The sequence below is a fragment of the Electrona antarctica genome (assembly GCF_951216825.1).
Source record: "Electrona antarctica genome assembly, chromosome: 13".
NCBI lineage: Eukaryota > Metazoa > Chordata > Actinopteri > Myctophiformes > Myctophidae > Electrona > Electrona antarctica.
Genome location: NC_136794.1, coordinates 21831269 through 21854395, shown reverse-complemented (window position 1 = coordinate 21854395; position 23127 = coordinate 21831269). Strand labels below are relative to the sequence as shown.

At 45.6% G+C, this 23127-nt stretch overlaps 1 protein-coding gene across 3 annotated transcripts in view; it reads right to left on the bottom strand.

The window, feature by feature from the left end:
* Nucleotides 1-23127, bottom strand: part of pkp4 (plakophilin 4) — a 109832-nt gene that overhangs the window by 3306 nt on the left and 83399 nt on the right. For all 3 annotated transcript variants that reach the window (XM_079518251.1, XM_079518249.1, XM_079518250.1), the window contains exons 10-20: nucleotides 22170-22302; nucleotides 20294-20507; nucleotides 13580-13763; nucleotides 12031-12148; nucleotides 9973-10161; nucleotides 6852-7025; nucleotides 6278-6428; nucleotides 4648-4840; nucleotides 4068-4152; nucleotides 1804-1921; nucleotides 1385-1525 (exon numbers count right to left, since the gene is read on the bottom strand). In XM_079518251.1, coding sequence (XP_079374377.1) covers nucleotides 1385-1525; nucleotides 1804-1921; nucleotides 4068-4152; nucleotides 4648-4840; nucleotides 6278-6428; nucleotides 6852-7025; nucleotides 9973-10161; nucleotides 12031-12148; nucleotides 13580-13763; nucleotides 20294-20507; nucleotides 22170-22302 — 1700 coding nt within the window. The remainder of the gene's footprint in view (nucleotides 1-1384; nucleotides 1526-1803; nucleotides 1922-4067; nucleotides 4153-4647; nucleotides 4841-6277; nucleotides 6429-6851; nucleotides 7026-9972; nucleotides 10162-12030; nucleotides 12149-13579; nucleotides 13764-20293; nucleotides 20508-22169; nucleotides 22303-23127) is intronic.

Sequence of the window (23127 nt, the reverse complement as noted above, 5' to 3'; positions counted from 1 at the left end):
GTCAGTTTCATGATGTTTTCGCTTCAGCCGCAGTAATTTCACTTCCGCATTTCCTAGTCGCCTAAGCAGTATGTGGAAATGTCCATACATTGAATGGTCCTGATAAGAACATACTGGTGATTATCGGTTGATAACATTCGAAGCAGGTGGCTCATAAAGAGCTCCCCATGTGGCTGTGCCGCTGTAGTATGTCTAGGTACCCTTTCTGCGCCCGACCGCATAGTCCACTTTGGGCCTGCAGTGGCAGTGTTGTAGAGCAGAGGTTCCCAACCACCGGTACACAGACCGGTGCCGGTCCGCGGGACATGTCCCACCGGTACACAGCCCGGTGCCGGTCCGCGGGACATGTCCCACCGGTACACGAGAAGGGAATCCTACAACCGTCACCAGGATTTTCCAAACAGCGGTGAAAAGTTTACTCAGACCGGTCGAATGAAAATACTAAGGATTCGTCAGCGACGTGTCACTGACTGTAGGTTATAAACTGCTGCGAGTCTGTGTTACTTCCGTGTTGCGTAGCATAACAGTGACGTCACTGTCGATTCCTTGGTATCTTTACCGTTCACGTGTTCAGAGCAGCACCAGCAGCATAACAACAAGCTGTAGCCTATTTTGTCACACTCGCGCTAATGAAACAAAACACTACACGGTACGTGATTGTAATTTCATTTCAAAACATTCAAGTATCAGAAGATAATGTAACCTAGGTAAAGTACGCACTTAAACTGCATGTTTAACTAAAGTTTTCCACATGTCCAGACTCCAATGTCATTACTGAAAAAGACATAGGCCTAACATTTTTTTTTGTCATTGTTGATATAAAGCCTTTTGGGTCAATGATGTAACATTATATTGTGATAGCGGCGGGTAGGCTACTTAGGCCAGTCAACTGTCTTCTGTGGGTTAGGTGTTTGCGGACCATGCCGGTCCGCAACACTTAATTAACTGTCAGCCGGTCCGTGATAATAGAAAAGTTGGGAACCCCTGTTGTAGAGATTAGAGAATGCCCAGCAAAGAGACTCCTAACACTTGTAGACTATGCCGCAAGTAACGCACCCTCCATCACAATAAATGGAACTGGAATGTGAATGCTTCTTTTCAAAGTAGACTCTGTAAGAGCTAGCAGGCCCTAGTATTGGAGTAAAATATGTCGGTGATGGCAGAGTTGGTACAGGGGGATATTGAGAGGGCATGGGGTCTGTTTGGAATGTAGCGGGGGGATAAAATGGATTACAGCCTTCACAGGCACAGACCCTGAGGGCATCCTCTTTACAGTCTGGTGCACATGGCCGATGTGATTCAAATCATATTTCAAAGACTTTACTGATATGCAAGCTATACGCAGCTCAATGATCAGCTCATGTGCGCAGTAAGATTACTGTACCTGTATATTGGTTTTTATGCACACTGTTGTCCCCTTGGTAATTATAAAATTGCATAGTTGATGACTTGGTTGATGCCCTCTGGTAATCTGAGCGGTTCTCTTTGATGCCCAATATGGCAGGAGACGAGGTGGCACTACCAGCTGTGGATGGAAACAAAAAGCACAATTTATACCTTTATAGGACATTTACAACTTGATCTGGGAATGTTGGAAACAGTGGACCAGGAATTTCAAATACGAGAGCCGGACCAACTTCCCATTGCTCAGACTAAGCTGCTGATCTTCATCTGTGCCCTAGTAGTCTCATTCCCATTCTTGTACTGTATGTCATATAGCTAGTTTTAATTTAAACTTTCACCTGGATATGCAGGTGCTGAGCACCGCCTCGTTACATCTCTAACTCATGTTCTTCTACCTACCAGGGTTGTTGACAGGGGACATCTGTATGGAGCCAGTAGGCAGAGTGGGCTGGGACTTGAACCTGTCTCGCTCTAATGTAGACACTGGAGTGAGGAAGTGGTTTTGGTTCCATCCATCCTATTAAGAGTAAGAGAAGAACCGTGTTATGTGTTAGTCCTGTGTTGCAGTTGTTTCCTTATGTTTTTGGTACAAAGCAGCACTGTTTGGAACATCGCTATGATGGAGATGCAGAGGTGTGCAGCAACACCGTCATGTTGTTGTGCACCCCGATTTCTAACATGCAATTTATTTAAAGGCATGCATAGTATCGTGTAAGTTTGTCCTGAACAATACATATTCTTCTACCCAAGGGCCATCATTTCCCTCTATACCAGCCGTTATCAGGCACTGTAGGGCAGTCAATCTAAGATTGGACCAAAAAGAAATTGCAATAGTAATCGTTCAAGGTTTTTTATGATCCTTCGGGTCATCCAAATAATATTAAAAATGGATTATAATATACATTTTGGAACATGGTAAATTCAGGGGTTGAATGTTGGGGTACCACTGAAAACTAAAAACGATTCAATTTAATTTGAATTATGCTTTAAGTAGCATGTGACATGACAAACTAGGGATTATTCATGATTCTGAATAAATTGCAAGCATTCATTTTGCACGAAAAACGGCCAGTCACAAATGTGATGAGGTCATCACATGTGGGCAAGTATGTTATTTGGATGACCCTATTTCCTTTGGGCAACACCCCTTTTTATCTTAGATTGACTGGCCTACTGGAGTACTATGGTGTTTACTTGCAGAAACCATAGAGTTATGAGGGCGGACTCCCATCTATTCATTTCAATGGAAGTTGCATACTGGCGTTTGAAGCACCCAGGGATTAAAGCAAAACAAATGTAATACAGAGCAATTAGGGGTTCAGTGTCTTGCTCAAGGACACTTCGATACTAACTCTGGGGGATCCCGGGATCGAACTGGGCCGGTTCCCATCCGGCCACTCTACCCCTGAACCCCAGAGCGATCTGTGTTAAGCTCTTTTGCTCGTGCTTCACCCGCCTGCAGTTCCAGCTTTGGCCAGTAGGTGGGGTGGCTTCAACGTTTCTCAGCATTTCAACGTTTGCCAGCCGCTCTTGCGGCCTGGCAGAAACCCATTGCCCTTTCACTGAATTTCGGTGTGTTCATTGTTTGTTTTGGTAGCCCAAAAATGTCCCCCATCTACCAAAACAAAGTTTATGTAGTCAGGATGGAGTGATTTATCTACAAGCTATAATATCTGCTTTTGTTTGGTAGGATACAGCTATACCAACTTACTACAGTAAACCAACTACACAACTAGGCTGGCTAACGTGTGCGCAAGCATTAAAGGACAACTTCACCACTTTTCAACCTATCTTCATATAATAGGTCCTCACTAATAATCATGATAAAATGGCACGATTTGTGTCTCATAGGAGGGCTGTGGGAAGTTTAGAAACCGTCCTCCAGTGACATCATTAGGCAGATTATTGTTTTAAACAAGATTTTTTTTACAAAAATGATTAGATTTCCATTATCGTGAGAACGATGGCTTCCATTTTCGCATTGCAACTTTTCAGGACGAGAAAGCCTGCAGTTTCTATTAGCTTGCATTCCCCATTGATGATGTCACTGGAGGACGGTTTCTGAACAGCCCACAGCACAGACCGAGTAGAAAAACAATTTCACCATTTTTTCATGATTATTAGTGAGGACCTATTATATGAAGATAGGTTGAAAAGTGGTGAAGTGGTCATTTAACGCATGGATGCTGATCATTTTCCGCTCCATGTTAATTCTCATTGGCCATTCTCATTGGCACCACTCACACACGTGAAGATTTCATAATGCCAACTAAGCCTTGCCGAGCCATGAGGCCCACATCTGAATAAAGAATAAAGGGCAGGAGCCTATCTCTCATTTCTGTAGCGTGAGGCAGCTTGATGTAGTACACCCCCTGGTAGTACATCCCCTGGACATGCCACTAGTATGTCGCAGGGACTTACCCCCAATCCAACCCTTGATGCTGAGTGCCAAGCAGGGAGGCACTGAGTCTTTGGTATGACCCGGCCGGGGATCTAACCCCGACCTCCGAGTCTCAGGGCGGACACACAAACCATGAAGCCACTGGGCTGGTAATTATGCCATGTGGCGTGTGTGTGTGCATGCATGCGTGCGTGTGTGCGTGCGTCTATATGTTGTTGAAGGGAGACAGATTGCATGATTGCAGTGTGGTTAAGGTTCTTACTTTCTTATAGATGGTACGCAGGTCCCTGTACTGCCACAGTGTATTCAGCACCTGAGCAGCTGCTTTAAGCACCTTCATGGAGTACCTAAGCAAACGGATACATAACAAGTTGTCTTTAGGTATTCCAGAATCACATGAGCCTCATTTCCAGTCATAAAAGCACATTGCATGTTAGTGGTGGAAGGAAGAATTTGGAAGAGTGGTTGCACTCGGAGTCCTTTTGAACACATAGGAGGCCAGAAATAGCTACCATGCCACCATTCCACTAGGAGGTGTAACCTCAGCATACATAATACCACCTTCCCTCTGGCTATGGCTTCTGTGTGTGTGTGTGTGTGAGTGTGAGTGTGAGTGTGAGTGTGAGTGTGCGTGCGTGCGTGCGTGCGTGCGTGCGTGCGTGCGTGCGTGCGTGCGTGCGTGCGTGCGTGCGTGCGTGCGTGCGTGCGTGAATGCATATGCTCCTATGTCTGTGTGAGAGTGTGCAATGTCGCCGGAGCACTATCAACGTCTGCTGTGTATTCATTAAGCTCTCCTCTGGACCAGGGTTCCGCTCAAACTGACACGTGCTGCTGTAACACACCTGTCCCCCCTGCCCTTGGTGATGTTGACCAGCTTCTCGATGCCGCCCGTGTCGGCCAGGGCCTTGGCATTCTCCATGTTCTTGCTCGTGACCTCGTGTAGCGTGCAGCAGATGGCCGCCACCGTCTCGTCAGACAAGAGCGTGGTGCTTCCTCCCGGGAGGCGGTTGACCAGGTCCCTCATTGCATACTTCCCTGAGGGAGGGACAGTGAGAGAGAGTTGAGTGATACGAAATAATACGAACGTGAATTATAGTGGCATACATAGTTTTTTATAATTATTGCTTTTTGAGCGGTGCCTCCGCTTCATTACACAGCTATGTGTGTCCTTATGTATGTACGCGTATGTGTACCCACACCCTAAAGTGGCCAGTAGAGTACAGCACAGCGTAAAGTGGCACAGAGTACACTACAGTACGAGCCCTGGGCACGTTCCTGGATGTCCCCACACGGTAACTCTTTCTCGACCGTTTCGGGCATGGGGCAGCTCGCCGGAACCAGGGCGGCACCCTGGGTGCGTTCCTGCCGGGGTCTGGATGTTCAGGCTGGTAGTAGAAGTTACATTTCTTTCAATTTAAACTTTAAATTTAATAACTAGATTGGTCACCAGCCAACTCGGGAATCAGGAATGATGCATACCTGTACATGTTTAGGGGCAGTGGTGCTGACAGATTGAGATTAGGGTAGATTAGGTTGCAGGTTTATCAATATTGTCTGTCCGTGTCCCTTGTATGGCCATATATGGAGATCTCTGTATGCGTTCTCTGACTTCCAAATTAATTATTTCATTCATAGAATGAGAGCATAGCACAGACAGGAGGCTGATGGTACCTGATACCATTGGCAGAATGACTAAATTGGGAGAAAAAAGAAGGGAAAAACGTCCCTACAAGGTTGAACTTGCACAGGTTGTACTCTGTGCCATTTTAGTCTGTGCTGTACTCTACTGGCCTCTTTAGGTGTTGCAGCTGTCCATGCTCGGACACATACACGTGTGTGTGTGGGGGGGGGGGGGGGGGGGGGGGGGGTCCCCGGAACATCCAGATCCCCAGGAACGCACCCAGGGTGCTGGCCTGGTTTTCCGGCGAGTCGCCCTGTGTCCGAAACAGTCGAGAAATACCGATGTGGGGGTCCCCGGGGGGTCCACTCCCCGGAGCATCCAGTCCCCCAGAACGTGCCCAAGGCTCGTACTGTAGTGTACTCTGTGCCACTTTACGCTGTGCTGTACTGTACTCTACTGTACTGTACTCTACTGGCCACTTTACGGTGTGGGGGTGTCCATGCTCGGACACGTACACATACACATACTGTACATACATACGGACACACATAGCTGCGTGAGGCACTGCTCAAAAATGGCAATAGCAAATTATTATTGTCTGGCAACTCATGTCAGTAATGTAATATGTATCAATATGTTGGCGTTTCATGTGACTCAGCTCAAATGAAGTGAACCAGTAGGCCTACAGCAGCACTAACCTATGACTCAGCTCAAATTAAGTGAACCAGTAGGCCTACAGCAGCACTAACTTATGACTCAGCTCAAATTAAGTGAACCAGTAGGCCTACAGCAGCACTAACTTATGACTCGGCTCAAATTAAGTGAACCAGTAGGCCTACAGCAGCACTAACCTATGAGCTCCTTGTTCCTGACATCCAGTGCCATGTTCCTCAAGGCAGTGGCGACAGAACACACCACGCGGTCGTTATCCATCCTCAGCAGCTCTACCAGGATCGGCAGTCCCTTCTCCTTACGCACCGCTGCTCGAATATATGATGCAAACTGCATTCGCACACACAAACCGGAAAATAAATGCACATTGCCGCACATATTTATCCACACAAGAACACGCACAGAGGGCATTAAAACGTCAAAAAGGTCCACAGGCCATGTGGGACACACGTTGCTGAGAATGGAGTTTAGGCGTACACGTTTAACCACTTTCAACCTGGTGTTGCTATTTTAGGCATGTCATTATAGCCTCAATGCTATGGCAGTGCACAGATTAACGAGACAAGTCAGAAAATAGAGAATAGAAAAAAATACTTGGTGCTTGACATGAAATTAGGTTATGGAGTCATTTTTGGTCCTTTGCAAAGTCTTTCAAACCATTTGCTTCGACTTAAGATGTCGAATATAACTTTGAAAAGTGCAATGTAACAGAGCTTAATGAAAGCCTCTGCTAAATGAAAAGGGCATGCTTACCTTCCAGTTGCCAGCAGACAGGTTTTGCAGTGACCCAGCAGAGCCTTCCAGAGTGGCTGGGTTGGAACTCTCAGCTAGCAGAGTCAGATAGGGTTTGACCACCGCTGGGTGCCACAGCATCTCTGCCCCCTTGGGAGACTTGGAGAAGCCAGGAATTGGCCCTACCCCATCCCACTGGATGACACGAAACAAATGGTTTGTTTAATTAATCTGATGGCGGTTGCTGTAGCTTTTCAGGACTGTGGGTTCACTGTGTGTATTTTATGTTAATCTGACGTTTAAAATGGACTAATTGGCCTTACACCTGCAAGACAGGTTTACTTGCATAGCACATATCTCGGCTGTTGGGAAGAAACCCATTTTTCAGGAAATTAAAACAAAGCAATACTGCCTCATCAGAGTTATTATTGTGACTTTATATATTGTCAATTATGTGCATGAGAGGGGGGGAGAGGTGGAGTTAGCTGCTTTAGCAGACAGTTTGAGGGTCCAATGGAGTTAAGAGGTTTTGTCCGAAGCCCTTTGTGCTACTTTTTATTGGTTCAATATTTTTTTAACACACAGATGTGGAGTTAGGTGGTTTCCTCCCAATAGCAATGATGTCCTACATCATACTTTGTAAGAACATTATTCCTCCTTCTGTTCAGCCACTCGCTCTCCCCTAAACTACACCACTGTTAGGCTCGCTCACCCCTAAACTACATCACTATTAGGTTCGTCCATCTCTAAACTACACCACTGTTAGGCTCACTCACCCCTAAACTACATCACTATTAGGCTCGCTCATCTCTAAACTACACCACTATTAGGCTCGCTCATCTCTAAACTACACCACTATTAGGCTCGCTCATCTCTAAACTACACCACTATTAGGCTCGCTCATCTCTAAACTACACCACTATTAGGCTCGCTCATCTCTAAACTACATCACTATTAGGCTCGATCATCTCTAAACTACACCACTATTAGGCTCGTTCATCTCTAAACTACATCACTATTAGGCTCGCTCATCTCTAAACAACACCACTATTAGGCTCGTTCATCTCTAAACTACATCACTATTAGGCTCGCTCATCTCTAAAATACATCACTATTAGGCTCGCTCATCTCTAAACTACATCACTATTAGGCTCGCTCATGTCTAAACTACACCACTATTAGGCTCGCTCATGTCTAAACTACACCACTATTAGGCTCGTTCATCTCTAAACTACACCACTATTAGGCTCGTTCATCTCTAAACTACACCACAATTAGGCTCGCTCATCTCTAAACTACACCACTATTAGGCTCGTTCATCTCTAAACTACACCACTATTAGGCTCACTCATGTCTAAACTACACCACTATTAGGCTCGTTCATCTCTAAACTACACCACTATTAGGCTCACTCATGTCTAAACTACACCACTATTAGGCTCGTTCATCTCTAAACTACATCACTGTTAGGCTCGTTCATCTCTAAACTACACCACTATTAGGCTCGTTCATCTCTAAACTACACCACTATTAGGCTGGTTCATCTCTAAACTACACCACTATTAGGCTCGCTCATCTCTAAACTACACCACTATTAGGCTCGTTCATCTCTAAACTACACCACTATTAGGCTCACTCATGTCTAAACTACACCACTATTAGGCTCGTTCATCTCTAAACTACATCACTGTTAGGCTCGTTCATCTCTAAACTACATCACTATTAGGCTCGCTCATGTCTAAACTACACCACTATTAGGCTCGTTCATCTCTAAACTACATCACTATTAGGCTCGTTCATCTCTAAACTACACCACTATTAGGCTCGCTCATCTCTAAACTACATCACTATTAGGCTCGTTCATCTCTAAACTACATCACTATTAGGCTCGCTCATCTCTAAACTACACCACTATTAGGCTCGTTCATCTCTAAACTACACCACTGTTAGGCTCGTTCATCTCTAAACTACACCACTGTTAGGCTCACTCATCTCTAAACTACACCACTATTAGGCTCGTTCATCTCTAAACTACACCACTATTAGGCTCGTTCATCTCTAAACTACACCATTATTAGGCTCACTCATGTCTAAACTACACCACTGTTAGGCTCACTCATGTCTAAACTACACCACTATTAGGCTCGTTCATCTCTAAACTACACCACTATTAGGCTCGCTCATCTCTAAACTACATCACTATTAGGCTCGTTCATCTCTAAACTACATCACTATTAGGCTCGCTCATCTCTAAACTACACCACTATTAGGCTCGTTCATCTCTAAACTACACCACTATTAGGCTCGTTCATCTCTAAACTACACCACTGTTAGGCTCGCTCATCTCTAAACTACACCACTATTAGGCTCGTTCATCTCTAAACTACACCACTATTAGGCTCGTTCATCTCTAAACTACACCATTATTAGGCTCACTCATGTCTAAACTACACCACTGTTAGGCTCGTTCATCTCTAAACTACACCACTATTAGGCTCGCTTATCTCTAAACTACATCACTATTAGGCTCGTTCATCTCTAAACTACATCACTATTAGGCTCGCTCATCTCTAAACTACACCACTATTAGGCTCGTTCATCTCTAAACTACACCACTATTAGGCTCGTTCATCTCTAAACTACACCACTGTTAGGCTCACTCATGTCTAAACTACACCACTGTTAGGCTCACTCATGTCTAAACTACACCACTATTAGGCTCGTTCATCTCTAAACTACACCACTATTAGGCTCGCTCATCTCTAAACTACATCACTATTAGGCTCGTTCATCTCTAAACTACATCACTGTTAGGCTCACTCATGTCTAAACTACATCACTATTAGGCTCACTCATGTCTAAACTACACCACTGTTAGGCTCGCTCATCTCTAAACTACACCACTGTTAGGCTCACTCATGTCTAAACTACACCACTATTAGGCTCACTCATGTCTAAACTACACCACTGTTAGGCTCGCTCATGTCTAAACTACACCACTGTTAGGCTCACTCATCTCTAAACTACACCACTGTTAGGCTCACTCATGTCTAAACTACACCACTATTAGGCTCACTCATGTCTAAACTACACCACGGTAGGCTCACTCATGTCTAAACTACACCACGGTAGGCTCACTCACCGTGTCTTCTGTGATACTCTTTTTCTTCTTCTTCTTTTTCCTGCTCCAGCAGCTAGAGTCCAACTCCTTGCTGGGTGACTCGTTGCCCATCAGACCGTCCAGCTCTTGGCCCCCAGTCAGTCGAGATGGGATCTCCAGCTCCAGACGGTACGACAGGTTCCTCAGAGTGCATATACAGTTCTCCACAATCTGAGGGCAGGGAAGTGGAGAAGGCGATTGATTGATTGATTTATTGATTGATAGATTGATTGAACATTTTCTTGAAAATCCAAAGGATAAAAACAAAATAAAGCCTGGAAGCTTGTTTCCATTGTGGTCCTTAGAATAGAAGAACGTAGAATAGCCAGGTGGCAATACAAAAAAGGCAAAGACAAAACAATAAAAGATGCATTAATATAAAAACCCCTGTTTTGGGGGAACATTCGCCAAAAATAGCAAATCTCCAAGCTACAAGTGCAGTGGCTGACTCCAGCCAACTAAGTATGAGTTTAATTAGCAGGGATTCCCAAACTGGTGCGTGCACCCCTTGTGGTGTGGGAAAGGCCTCTGGGGGGGGTGTGACATGAAAAGGGTAATGGCGGTTTAATGGTGTTATTTAACACAAATGGAAAAATCCGGTAAAAAAAACTCTGTTGTAAGGAGATGTATAGTATAGAGCAGCTGCGGGAGTATACAGCAGCTGCTTGTCTCTAAGTGCAGTGACATTCTGTGATTATTTGCCATAATCATATTAAAATAAATATTACATCATTTTCGGTCAAATACAACAAGACTGAGTGTTGGGGGTGCGTCAGCTAGGTCAGGAGTTAACAGGGGTGCACAGCCAAAAATGTTTGGGGACCACTCGTATATTTAAGGAGGTTAATACTACAGTGTGAATGCAGCCCAGTACACCACAGCATGTACAGCCACTTAGAAAAGAGGATCTGGACCATGACAAATGGATTTAATTCCACAGCGTTTGAATTTTGCATGTAGGTATGCCTCACAAGACGTCTAGGAGCATAGAGGCATGACAAAGTTATGAGGGCCAATTCCCATATGGTCGCTTTCTATATTACAAATAACGCTTTTTTCCCCTCCTTTTTCTTTCCTTTGTCACTTTACTGTTCATGGGTGCATGTCTGGGAGATTTCAATTTCTACCTCCAGCCCAGGGACACATACATGTATGAAGGTAGGGCAATGAGCTATCTGGAATCTGAATGTTTACCACGGTGTGTCTACGGGTTGCAAGTTTGCGGTGACAAAAGACATCGCATAGCTGGTGCTGCTAGGCGGGCAAATTAGCCAGAGGTAACAATGATTCAAACTGGCTGGGCGGGATGTTTCCCCAAATCCTTTCATCATGTGGAAACATGTTTTCCTGTTAGCTTAGCTTAGCTTAGCTTAGTGTAGTGTGTGTGTGTGTGTGTGTGTGTGTGTGTGTGTGTGTGTGTGTGTGTGTGTGTGTGTGTGTGTGTGTGTGTGTGCATGCGCTGTGCTGTGCGTACCTTTAGAGCGTGCGTTTTGTACCTTGCTGAGAGCGTGCACTGACCTTGCTGTGTGTGTGTCGTGTGTGTACTTTGCTGTGCATGTGTTGTATGCAGTGGTGGAATGTAACTAAGTACAGTTACTAAGTACTGTAGTTAAGTACAATTTTGACATATTTGTACTTTACTTGAGTATGTCAAATCTTCTGTACTTTTACTCTACAATTACTTACTAGTTACTTACTTACAAAACACAAATCAACTTCAGCCCTATTTGAAAACTTGACATGAGACATTCTGCATGAAGAGTACTTACTACTTTTGGTACATTTCAATACTTTTGTTCTTTTACTCAAGTAAACTTTTACTTGAGTAACTTACAAAGTAGTTCTACATTGCAGTATTGATACTTTCACTTTTACTTAAGTGAAAACTTTGAGTCCTTGTTTTCCACCACTGGTTGTGTGTGTGTGTTGTGTGTGTACCTTGCTGTGCGTGTGTGTACCTTGCTGTGCGTGTGTGTACCTTGCTGTGCGTGTGTGTGTTGTGTGTGTACCTTGCTGTGCGTGTATGTGTTGTTTGTGTACCTTGCTGTCGAAATCGGAGGTGTTGACACAGGCTTTGATGACGTAGAGGAGTGAGTCCACGAGACCCTCGCAAGTACGCATTTGTTTCCTGGCCTCCTCACCAGCTGAGCTTAGGTTCCTTCAAAACCACACACACACACACACACACACACACACACACACACACACACACACACACACACACACACACACACACACACACACACACACACACACACACACACACACACACACACACACACACACACACACACACACACACACACACACACACACACGTCAACGTTTGTCAATAGAAAACAGTCTGAAAATGTTTGAAATGTACATAAACAAATTGTTTATGAAACAGACCTTGTGTGGGCGTACTGTGTGCGTGTGTGCTTCCCCTAACCCAGCACCGGAGAGTGTGGTGTGGGTTTTACTATCCAAAGGCTCCATCCATAATACATGAGGTGTGTGTGTGGTCGGACTGAAGCCATTATAAGCGCTTTGCTGAGTAAATGAGAAACTAACTGAGCGTGCTCATCTCGCACACGCACGCGCACGCGCACACGCACACGCACACACACACAGAGCTCAATTGACTGTTATCAATTAGAGGCGGCTGAGCTCCATATTGAGCACATGTCTTCAAAGGAAAGAGCCCCAGGAGACAGGCTGGCTGGCTGGCCCAATGCATTGTCCTTAGCATGGCTCCTGCACTAGGACTGTATTGGTACTTCTCTGGGAATGGTGGCTTTAAAATATGACACCAGTCATCAATACCAGTCATCTGGTAACACCACGAACGCCCGGGGGTATTTAGGACCATTACATCAGAGCACCCAGCGATTTGCAGCAACGGAGCACATTTAGCGACGCACCAGGCGCTATCCCGGATGTAGCTGAAGTAGCTAGATGTAGCCAAAACACCCCCGAGGCGATCAACAACAACGGGAGGTATGATTAATTCTAACGCGACTAGCGACGGGACCGCGATGGCCCGTCGTTTTAAGATTTTCGGTCTCATCCGCTAAAATGGGGGGGAACATTTTGGATGACGTCCCAACCGGAATGACATCGAATGTTGCCCAACAGGCGCTCCCAGGCTGTGGAGCGATGCGCTCGGTTTTGATATCAATAAAGTTCCGTCCTTTTATTAATCTCCGTCCTGAGCGTCGAGCGTTACTATTTGATAGGACGGAGAACTCCGTTTATGCCGCTCAGGGTGTTAACAAGGTCTGGTGTAGACGCCATCTTTGCGCAATAAGGTCCAATGTAATTTGATGTCATAATGCATGATGTTGAGTATACTACAAACAAGCCAAGTGTGCTAGTATGCTAGAAAAAAAAACTATTTTAAATCTGCTATTTTCACTAGTTTGGGACCCGGGCAAACATGTACAGTAATTTCTCTTTTGGGTCACGGAATAAAACGTTTGGGAACCACACTGCCTACGTGGATGCCTATGCGTGTCTCAAAAGACACACATGCATACTGTACGTGGATGCAACTACTCCAACTGTCCACAGTGGGGTGCTAGAGGCCAGGCCAGTGTGTATGCCGTACCTCAGACAGCCCGAGGTGTTCCTCAGCACCAGGGAGGAGTGGAACTTGAGCTTGTGGTCGTCATCGAAGGTGGAGCTGCTCCAGCCCGAGTGAGGGATAATCACAGTGTTGGTCATGGTCGTTAAGGCGTCCCGAATGATTGTCATCTTGACAGAGTCACATGACGACAGGTTCCACAGCACCCCTGTGAAGACATACACACACACTCATTAACATGCAGGTAGGCACGTGGACGCAAACCGTCACATTCACACATACATGGCACACACACACACACACACACACACACACACACACACACACACACACACACACACACACACACACACACACACACACACACACACACACACACACACACACACACACACACACACACACACACACACACACACACACAGTTGAGACCTCAATAGAGATGGGTCCTTTTACAGCTGTGTGTGTGTGTGTGTGTGCGTGCGTGCGTGCGTGTGTGTGTGCGTGCGTGCGTGCAAAAGCACATAATACACACACACAAACTGAACCCTGGGGAACATAATAGTCCTCCAAATGAAACCAGTCTTGCAGCAATGCAGCATGCATGCGTCCAGGTCCAGGCATCTGCATCAAATAGCATGCTAGCAGAATACCCTGACCAGGCGAATATTATTCACTTGAAATGGAGAAAAAAAAGAAGAAAATAGAAAGGGGGTGTTGGCTCAGACATTTTAAATGAAACATGCAAAGTCTCCCCAATATCATGTAATAATTTCATTCATTTTCCAAATGCATTTACAGCAAACACTGATAGTTGCACACAGTCCAGGGCAGGCACTAGCCTTTTATTCTGCATCTGTGAGGGATTAGCCTCCTGCATGTAGCATGTTGTTCTAATTAGATGGCACCACGCTTCTCAGCTGATAGCGAGGCTCAGGCAGGCAAGGTTCCTGCCGGGCACAAGTTAACCTTGGCAGGCGCCAATGCTGCTGGAGCTCAGATGTGTGGTACACAGGCACAGCCACGGAGCTAATCACGAGTGCTGCCACAGCAAAATGAAAAGAATGACACAGTAATGTCTCGACTCTCCACACACCCGCATGTGGTTTTGAAAGAGAGAGAGAGAGAGGGAGAAACAGATCTCGAATTCTTTCCTTCGTTCTATTGCAATTGCCGACCTGGCCTTGTTGTAAATACAGAAAGTATAGCATGGGTGGAGGCACATTATTGCATTGCACTTTGTGTGTGGTTGTGTGCGTGTACGTGTCTGTTAAGAGAGATCCTAAAGGAATTGTAGCCTTCCTGAACTGTCCTCTTTCAACCCTCAGCGTTTATTTCCTCTCCACGCTCTCTAATTAAACCAATAGAGATGATAAGAGTCCCTAATGTGGCTCAGGGGGCCCCATTCAGCCCCAGTGCCAACAACATGCCAGAGACAGACGGATATCTGTGGGCCAGAGAAATAAGAGAAATAAAATCGCTTAAACGAGGGCAAAAAGCTTCAGATTCCTAGTCTTCATTCTGACGAGAATATCAAAACGGAAAGGAATGCCACTTGGCTCTCTTCAGTTAACATGCAGCATGTGCCTCTTATCTCTGCCTAACAGCGGTGTGTGCGCATGTGTAAGTGTGTGTATAGGGCTGCAGGCCGAGGCACAGCCTAACGTCTCCACTCAGGCTGTGGGATTCATTTCAATCAAACCTTTCAGATGGGATGGAGCCTTGGTCATGACTCTGGCTGTCGACTGTACCGTCGCTTATTTTCACACACACACACACACACACACACACACACACACACACACACACACACACACACACACACACACACACACACACACACACACACACACACACACACACACACACACACACACACACACACACACACACACACACACACACACACACAGCTAATGCAGTGATAATAATACAAAGCCTCTCTGTGCAAAGATTTCCTAATTTCCCAGCTGTTATCAATTACTTCTTTAAAAGATCTTCCGGTCCGTACCACCTTTTTAAAAGCTAAACTTGGGACAAACAAGTCCTCCTGCAGCTTGCGGAGGCTGTCGTACGCCGCAGGAGACAAATCACCAGTCAAAAACGCATGTGACTGACAATGTCTGCAGTGCTACACCAGCAGTCGCCAGTAGCCGCAAGTCACATTTGACAGTCAGATGGAGTACAGCTGTGTACTAGTGTTTATGCATGTGTGTGCACGCGGGAGAGAGCGCATGCTCTCATGTGCCGCTCTGTGTTGTAATGTACAATGGTACTTTGGCCCAAGGTAGGTAGTACAAATACCTCAACATTGCACTTAAGTACAGTACTTGAGTACATATACTTAGTTACTTTCCACCACTGCCAGTCACAATAATTATAATCTCAAAAGAAGTCAATGAGGTATTGGACTGACTTTATACTGTAATTTGGTATTACCTTAACACAACTTTTCATTAACACTTAATGTTTTTAATTGCTAGTTTAAAGTGATAAAAAACATGAATTATCATGCGTTTAGTAAATTTTGGTCCATTCATTTTGAAATGTATGATTAAGTAGGGGTATATTTCTAGGGTTTCTACTGGTTCTAGTGAGTGAAGACACGCCCCCTCTGCAGTTGAAGCCAATAGCATTAATTATTAACGTCCGGTTGCAATTCTGACCGGACATAGAAAGATGGTGGATTTGAAATTGCTGAAAAACAGGCTTCAAAACGGGTTCTGTAGAAACCAATGGCGTCACTTTGGCGTCTATGGTGCAGACTAAAATGTTTCTTACCTATTAAAGCGCAATGCTTCTTTTTCCTGTCGCGGACACCCAATGTATTTGGCCGTGGACTCCCATCTGAAACTATTTCATGCCAGGGACCACCCATACAAGATATGAGTTGTTTCAAAAATATTCCGAAATTGTTCGCATTAGCGTCCTATGTCTGTACATAGGACGCGGTTTATCTTATTTTGATGTCAAATTATTTAATTTAGCTGTGGATCCCCAGGAATCCCGTTAAGGGACCCCACTTTGAGAACCTCTGCTTTAGGGTGTAGCACAGTATAAATGTAACCATGTTGGAGCCTGAGTCATGCCAGATTTGTGGGTCCCATGCCGATCCTGATTTTGACCTAGCCCACAAAAAGTGCAACATTGTCTACACAATTTAGAAACGTACATTTGATTAAAGTAATTTAACAACATTTAATTTATAAGCAAACTAATAAAATAAACACAATCTTTTTTTATTCAACAATAAAAACGTGAGCATTGTGAGCTTGTAGATCAGCTATTTTTTGGAAACATCTGAAAACTCACCAAAAATGACCAAAATAGGGATGCTAAATTGAAAGTGTTTCAAAATTGGGGACACATCGGCTGCATAACTGCAGATCAAAAAAGTACATTACTGGCACATACAGTATATATGGGTCTGGCTCTACTGTGTGTGCATTGGAGTATTTTTATGGTTAATGCAGACTCAGAGAGAGGCTAGATGACAATCAGCAAGATGTTCTGTATGGCAGAGAATGAAATGAGGCTTTGCAGAGGCTGTAGCGCGTCTCGCTTCAGGACCTACACTCTGTTCCAAACACTGAGCCTAGCTCTGTGGGCTTTATTTCCCCACAGGCCATCCACAAATACACACAAAACAAGGTTTGTCCTTTGGCTAATTGCCAAAACATGCCTCATCTAACTGCGGCCAAGGACTATATAGAAAAAGTATAGCGGAGAAAACGACTCACACTGCAGAAATGTCCCACAATCAAATAGGCTCTCATAAGCTAAATTGAATCTCACCTTGGTTAGGTGGTTGGTTATGTTTGTTGAGAGTGAAGCCACTCTCGTGTGTGTGTGTGTGTGTGTGTGTGTGTGTGTGTGTGTGTGTGTGTGTGTGTGTGTGTGTGTGTGTGTGTGTGTGTGTGTGTGTGTGTGTGTGTGTGTGTGTCATCCTCCGGTGACATATATGGCCCTCTGTACTGGCCAGTGGCCAGGTGTACCGTGCATAACAGCTGATGACAGCACAGGGTGGTGTGAACTTTTGATCTCGGGTGGGGGAATGGGTGGGGGTGCTTGTAAGGACAGTGCAACAACAACAACAACAACAGCAGCAGCTGAATGGGGCAGGACCCGAGAGTGTGTCACAAGTACCCACAACATGACCCCCTAACCTAGAGCCCTGGACAGGCACAGACTGCTCCTGTAGCGAATGCTCTGTGGAACTCAGGAACCCGGGGCAGCAGGAAAAGGGCCAGTGATGCAGGGACAACAGACAGCGTCTCGGTTAGGCTTGTACAACAGTGTTTGCTGCCCAAAGGCATGTTTCATTTTCAAAGACGACAACGGCCCAAACAAGCATTTTACAACGGGAGAGACAATGGCGGGGCACTGGGGAGTGATTTCTGTCTGTTTTAATTAGCACTCTAATGGTGGACACCCCTCATCAGCCAGCTGAAAACTCTTCATGTGAATTGTTCTCATCGCTAGCGATTATCCAAAGGTGATGTGGCGGCACTGACCTTTTCCTAATTGTTCAGAGTCTCAAACTACCAATTAGCCACAGTTTGGCTACTGACTGGGAGGGGCGGGGCGGCTGTTGACTCTACTACAAACATCCCTCTGTTCGAGTGGCCTTTGAAGGAGAGAAGAATTTGCCGCCATCGGCTTACAATGTGAAGCGTTTCAGTCTTTAAACCTCTGCCTTAAAAGACAGAATTTGGAGGAAAGGAGGAGCAATAATCAATCGACTGTGATGAACTCTCATTATAAGACAGTGACATTCCAACTTTGAAATCGGTGAGCATGTGTTCACTGGAAATGTGTCAGTCGATTATTTCTTTCCTCTGGCTTGCATCAAGCTGGAGAAAACAGAAACTTAATTGAAACAGGAGACCGGGGGGGAGGGGATGCGATGCTACACTAGCACAACAAACAACATGGTTGTGCCTCTTGCCCTGCGCTCGTGCTCCCACTGTATTATGTGTGCCTGCGGGGATTGTTGGGCTGTAATCTGAGACCATGTTAGAGTGAGGGAGGCCGGAGCCAAATGTGAAGAGCTGACTCAGGCACCTGGGAGCCAAGCGTCTTGGCGTGGCTTATTTTCTGTAACTCTCTACCCCAATCCTAAACAACTCTGATTTACACGCTGTTTGCAGAGCTCAGACAACACACAAACACAAGGACAGTGATTTCTTTCTTCTTCTACAGGCACTGCGAGTGACCGCGGCTCGGTGCATTTCACAAAATGAGAACAATACTAAAGAAAATTACTGAAAATAATATGAGCAATGATAAAGACAGTAGTATATAACTAGAAATTACAGTCATATCATACAAGCTTGTGGCAAGCTTTTTTTTGGCCTAAATTTAAACATCCTGTCTTGAACAAACTAAATGATGTCTTTATATTAAAGGTTAGGTAACCTCACAAAAAACATGCAGTAATCTGTCTGTCTGTCTCTAAAATACCTCCCCCTGGCCAGCCAGGACGCCTGATGGAGGGGAAAGGAACTGGTTGGAATAACGTGTTCCTTCCACGTGCTACGTCCAACCAGGGAAATTCCCCCTGTCAGGCGAAAAGAAGCAGCTTGGACCATAGATATTAAAAAAACCAAGTAAGGGGGGGAGTTGCACCACTCAGTTCACAAGGGTGTGATTTTTTTTTAAATGTATGAAAAGAAAATGGGATTTTTACTCGAGTCGTGACCCATAAAAATTGGTCCGTGACCCATAGAAATTGGTCCATGACCCACACATGGGTCCTGACCCACTGTTTGGGCCACCACTGCCCCAAACTGAATCAACAGTTCTAAACTCTGTAAAAGGGATGCATGTTTTGCTTACATCGACGTGTTGTTCCTAACTACTTCCATGGCCAACTTTGTTTGAGCTGCACATGCTTTTTTCCCATGTACTCCCTATGACCGCAGAAGCTGTCTGCTTGGCATGATTTCAATCAGCTGATGCAGGGAAGGAAGAACGGCTGGTGATATCATGGAGGACGTGATGAGACCTGAGGTATCACATAAGATTTAGTCCAGAGTAGACCATTATACGATACGGCCAACATGACAATCTCAAAGAGCTGCACCGAGAAATGAGAATCAAGATTCATGACTGTCTCGCTAAAGCGTGATGGCTCTAACCTGCTGGCAGCCCCCCCCTAATACTTGCACTTCTGCAAGGTTAATAATTCAGTCATCCCCTGCCCAGGTTGCATAACACTCCCCGTGGGCAGAAGTCTGGAGTAGGATGTGGGCACAGGCCTCTGAATAATGCACAGTGAGATGGTGCTGGATAGCTGTGCGCTGGAATGCGACCTCACTTCACTTCCCAGCGCCAGATGGAAAGGGAAGATACTACTATACAGAGTGGTGACACAGTACAGAGGTTCCACATGGGCTTATGGAACTATGTGAACGTTGTACTCACTTATTTATATTCAAAGAGGAGGAGAGGGCACGGTTGATACTCGGAGAGAGTTCAGTGTGCATGCTTAACAGATACACATGCATGTTTCATGCACACACAAGGACAATCGTATCTTAGGCCCCATTTAGACTGGCAGCCAAATCCAGTCTAAATCAGATCTGTGCCAAATCCAGATTGGAATCCCAATTGTTTTATGAAGTCTGAACCCAAACAAGTCACATGGAATCCCATTTTTACAAATCCGACTTGAGCCACATTCAGAGATGGTTTCATTTTCCACCGTTATCACATGTCGCACGCAGGAATCCTTACCTGTGACAAGTTCTCGCACTTCTGCATCCACAGTCTTCCTCAGCAGGCGGAGCAGGGCAGGGATGCCCCCTGCGTTCTTTACGGATATCTTGTTGTCGTCCATAGCCTTGCCGTAGACCAGGTTCCTCAGCGCTCCACACGAGTTCCTCTGGACCTCCAGGACCTTATGGTCCAGCAAGTCTACCAGGTGTTTGATGCCCCCCAATCGGCACACCTGGGGACGGGGTTAAACGAGAGCCATGAGTTCACACACTGGTATCGATGCAGGGAACAGAACCCAGACTGCCAACGCAGCGGTTTGGCCGCCCGCCCAGACACTGCAGACGGCGCAGAGAGTTGAAAGGCAGGAGATAAAGGTCTGGGCGGTAATTCAGAATCAATACTGTATTCTCACATAAGAATTGGGCATAGATTACAATTTAGGCATTTAGATTAGGAAGTAAGTAGGAATGTAAAAAAAAAAAAAGGTTCCCCAATCATGAGTGAAGGCAAGTATTTATTCTTGTGAGAAATCGCACGCGCGCGCGCGCACACACACACACACACACACACACACACACACACACACACACACACACACACACACACACACACACACACACACACACACACACACACACACACACACACACACACACACACACACACACACACACACAAGAATAGGGCTGTAGCGAATAGCGATGTGTGTTTGAGCGCGTGTGTGCATTTGTGTATACAGTATGTGCATCTGCGGCATTGCGTAAAATACAACGTTTGTGTGTGATTATCTATGTGTCAGTTTGTTTGCGTTTGCAGCCGTATCTCAGTATTCTATGAATGCTCTGAGGACCCTGGTGGTCCCCCCCCCCCCCCTTTACCCCCTCGTCTTCTTCTTTCCAGCAGACCACTCCCGTGCGGTAAAGGGGGACTGAGTGGCCACGCTAAGGTTTACAGTCTTCGGTGCACAATTGGACACACTCGTGCATACACCCCCCAGGGTGAGATCGTACAAATGGACCTCCACACGCAGGCTACTGATGAATAGAGTTTTTAAGGGAGGTTGTGGAAACCCTCAAGCACTAAATAATGGGTATCGATCAGCGTGCTCAGTAAGAGTAGAGCGTAGCGGGAAGTGCAGGGGAGGGGTTGAGGTGTTGGGGAAAGGTTAGGTGCTTGCTGGTGTGTGTGCCGATGAGAGAGGTGCGCGGTCAGAGACCATGGTGTGCGGCAGTGGTGGAAAAAACTTTTTTTTTTTTTTTTACTTACTATAAATACTGAAACTCCGTTACTTACAAGTAAAGGTCCGGCATTAAAATACAAAAGTATTGGCTTCAAGTACTTAAAGTAAAAGTAGTCATTGTGCAGAAGGTCCCATTTCAAGTTTTCAAATGGATAACGAACCATTTCATAATAGCCGATCTACAGGCCGGCCATGCGTCACATCGCTGGAAATACACCAGAGTAAAGTAAAAGTACCTCAAAATTGTAAAGGTATATTCAGTGATTTCACTTAATTCAAATATCACCTTTTTTATTTTTTTGTGATAATCCTCCCTACTTTAGTGTGCTGACCATAATTAGTTCCTCCCTATCCCCAGTGAACCGCAGGGGTCAAAAAACCCTAGTTTCGGCTTTGGTGGTGGGTGAGAAAGCCTTCATCCAATCAGGATAGAGGAGGCCTTCCTCCAATCAGGATCGAGCGGGGCGGGCCTTGGTGCACGTGCACGTGCTGTTGGCCTGTTGCGTGTCACCCCACTGTAGAGCGTGTGCATGTGCATATCTTGTTACCGGGGCGGACCGGGGGGGGGGTTCCAAATCACTGAATGCTCCTTTAAGTAAATGTAATTAGTTACTTTCCACCACTGGTTGAGCGGCGGCGAAAGTTAATACCCACCTCGACCTTGACTCTGTTATCGCCGTAGCACAGGTGCTGCAGGTAGGCGGCTGCGTTGGCCTGCACCGAGGGGAACTGGTGCTGTAGCATGTGGATCACCTCGGGCAGCTCCGGGTCCCGCCATGCAAACTCCCTGCCAAGACAAAAAGCACACAGAGGTTATCAGCGTGACAGCAGAGACGAAACAACAAAATTCCCTCCACCCGCACCGACCCCAGCGTTGGCAAGCATCGCACCTGTCCCCCCACCCCCCTCTACCCACCACCACCGTAAGACTCCAGCCCCGCAGGGCCGACCCATGCACGTACGTATATCCCAGGAAATGATATTCGTATCCTGTTATTACATCCCACATGCGTTACAGTTGAATTATTGCCGTCCCTCCACACAGTTTATTAGAAAAAAGGAGGGAGGGAAGTTTACTTCAGGCATTTGGAGGTTCAGGTACATGGAGTTATTTGTCATGTACTGTAGGAGAACACTGTCTTACCGACAAAAGCTGTCCACATGGAAGTAGTGCTGCATAGCTACTGGGATGTGAACTGTGTAAGTTTCTCTATTTGGTCCCATGGTTTGATAATGGGGGAAATGCTGATGTCTGAAGAGGGAGCGAGAGAGATTAGCATCAACATATCCCAGGAAAACAGAAATGGATGTATTGACGTTTAACGCGTGGGCAGATATTCTATTGCCCTTTGTCAGTGCGTGATGTATGGAGCATGAGTGTAGTCCAATCAGATCAGCTCTTAAAAAACAAAACAAAAAAAACACCCAGTTTTGACAATCAACAATACAAATACACTGCTGTATTTGCCCATGCTTCCTCAAATGCTGGGAAATGCTGGGCCAGAAATCACTCACTACTCACTGTCTGTAGTGAACTACACTACGTAGGGAGTTCAACAGTTTGCAAGGCTGACCAAATGTATAGTGAGAATTATTATTATTATTGTAATGA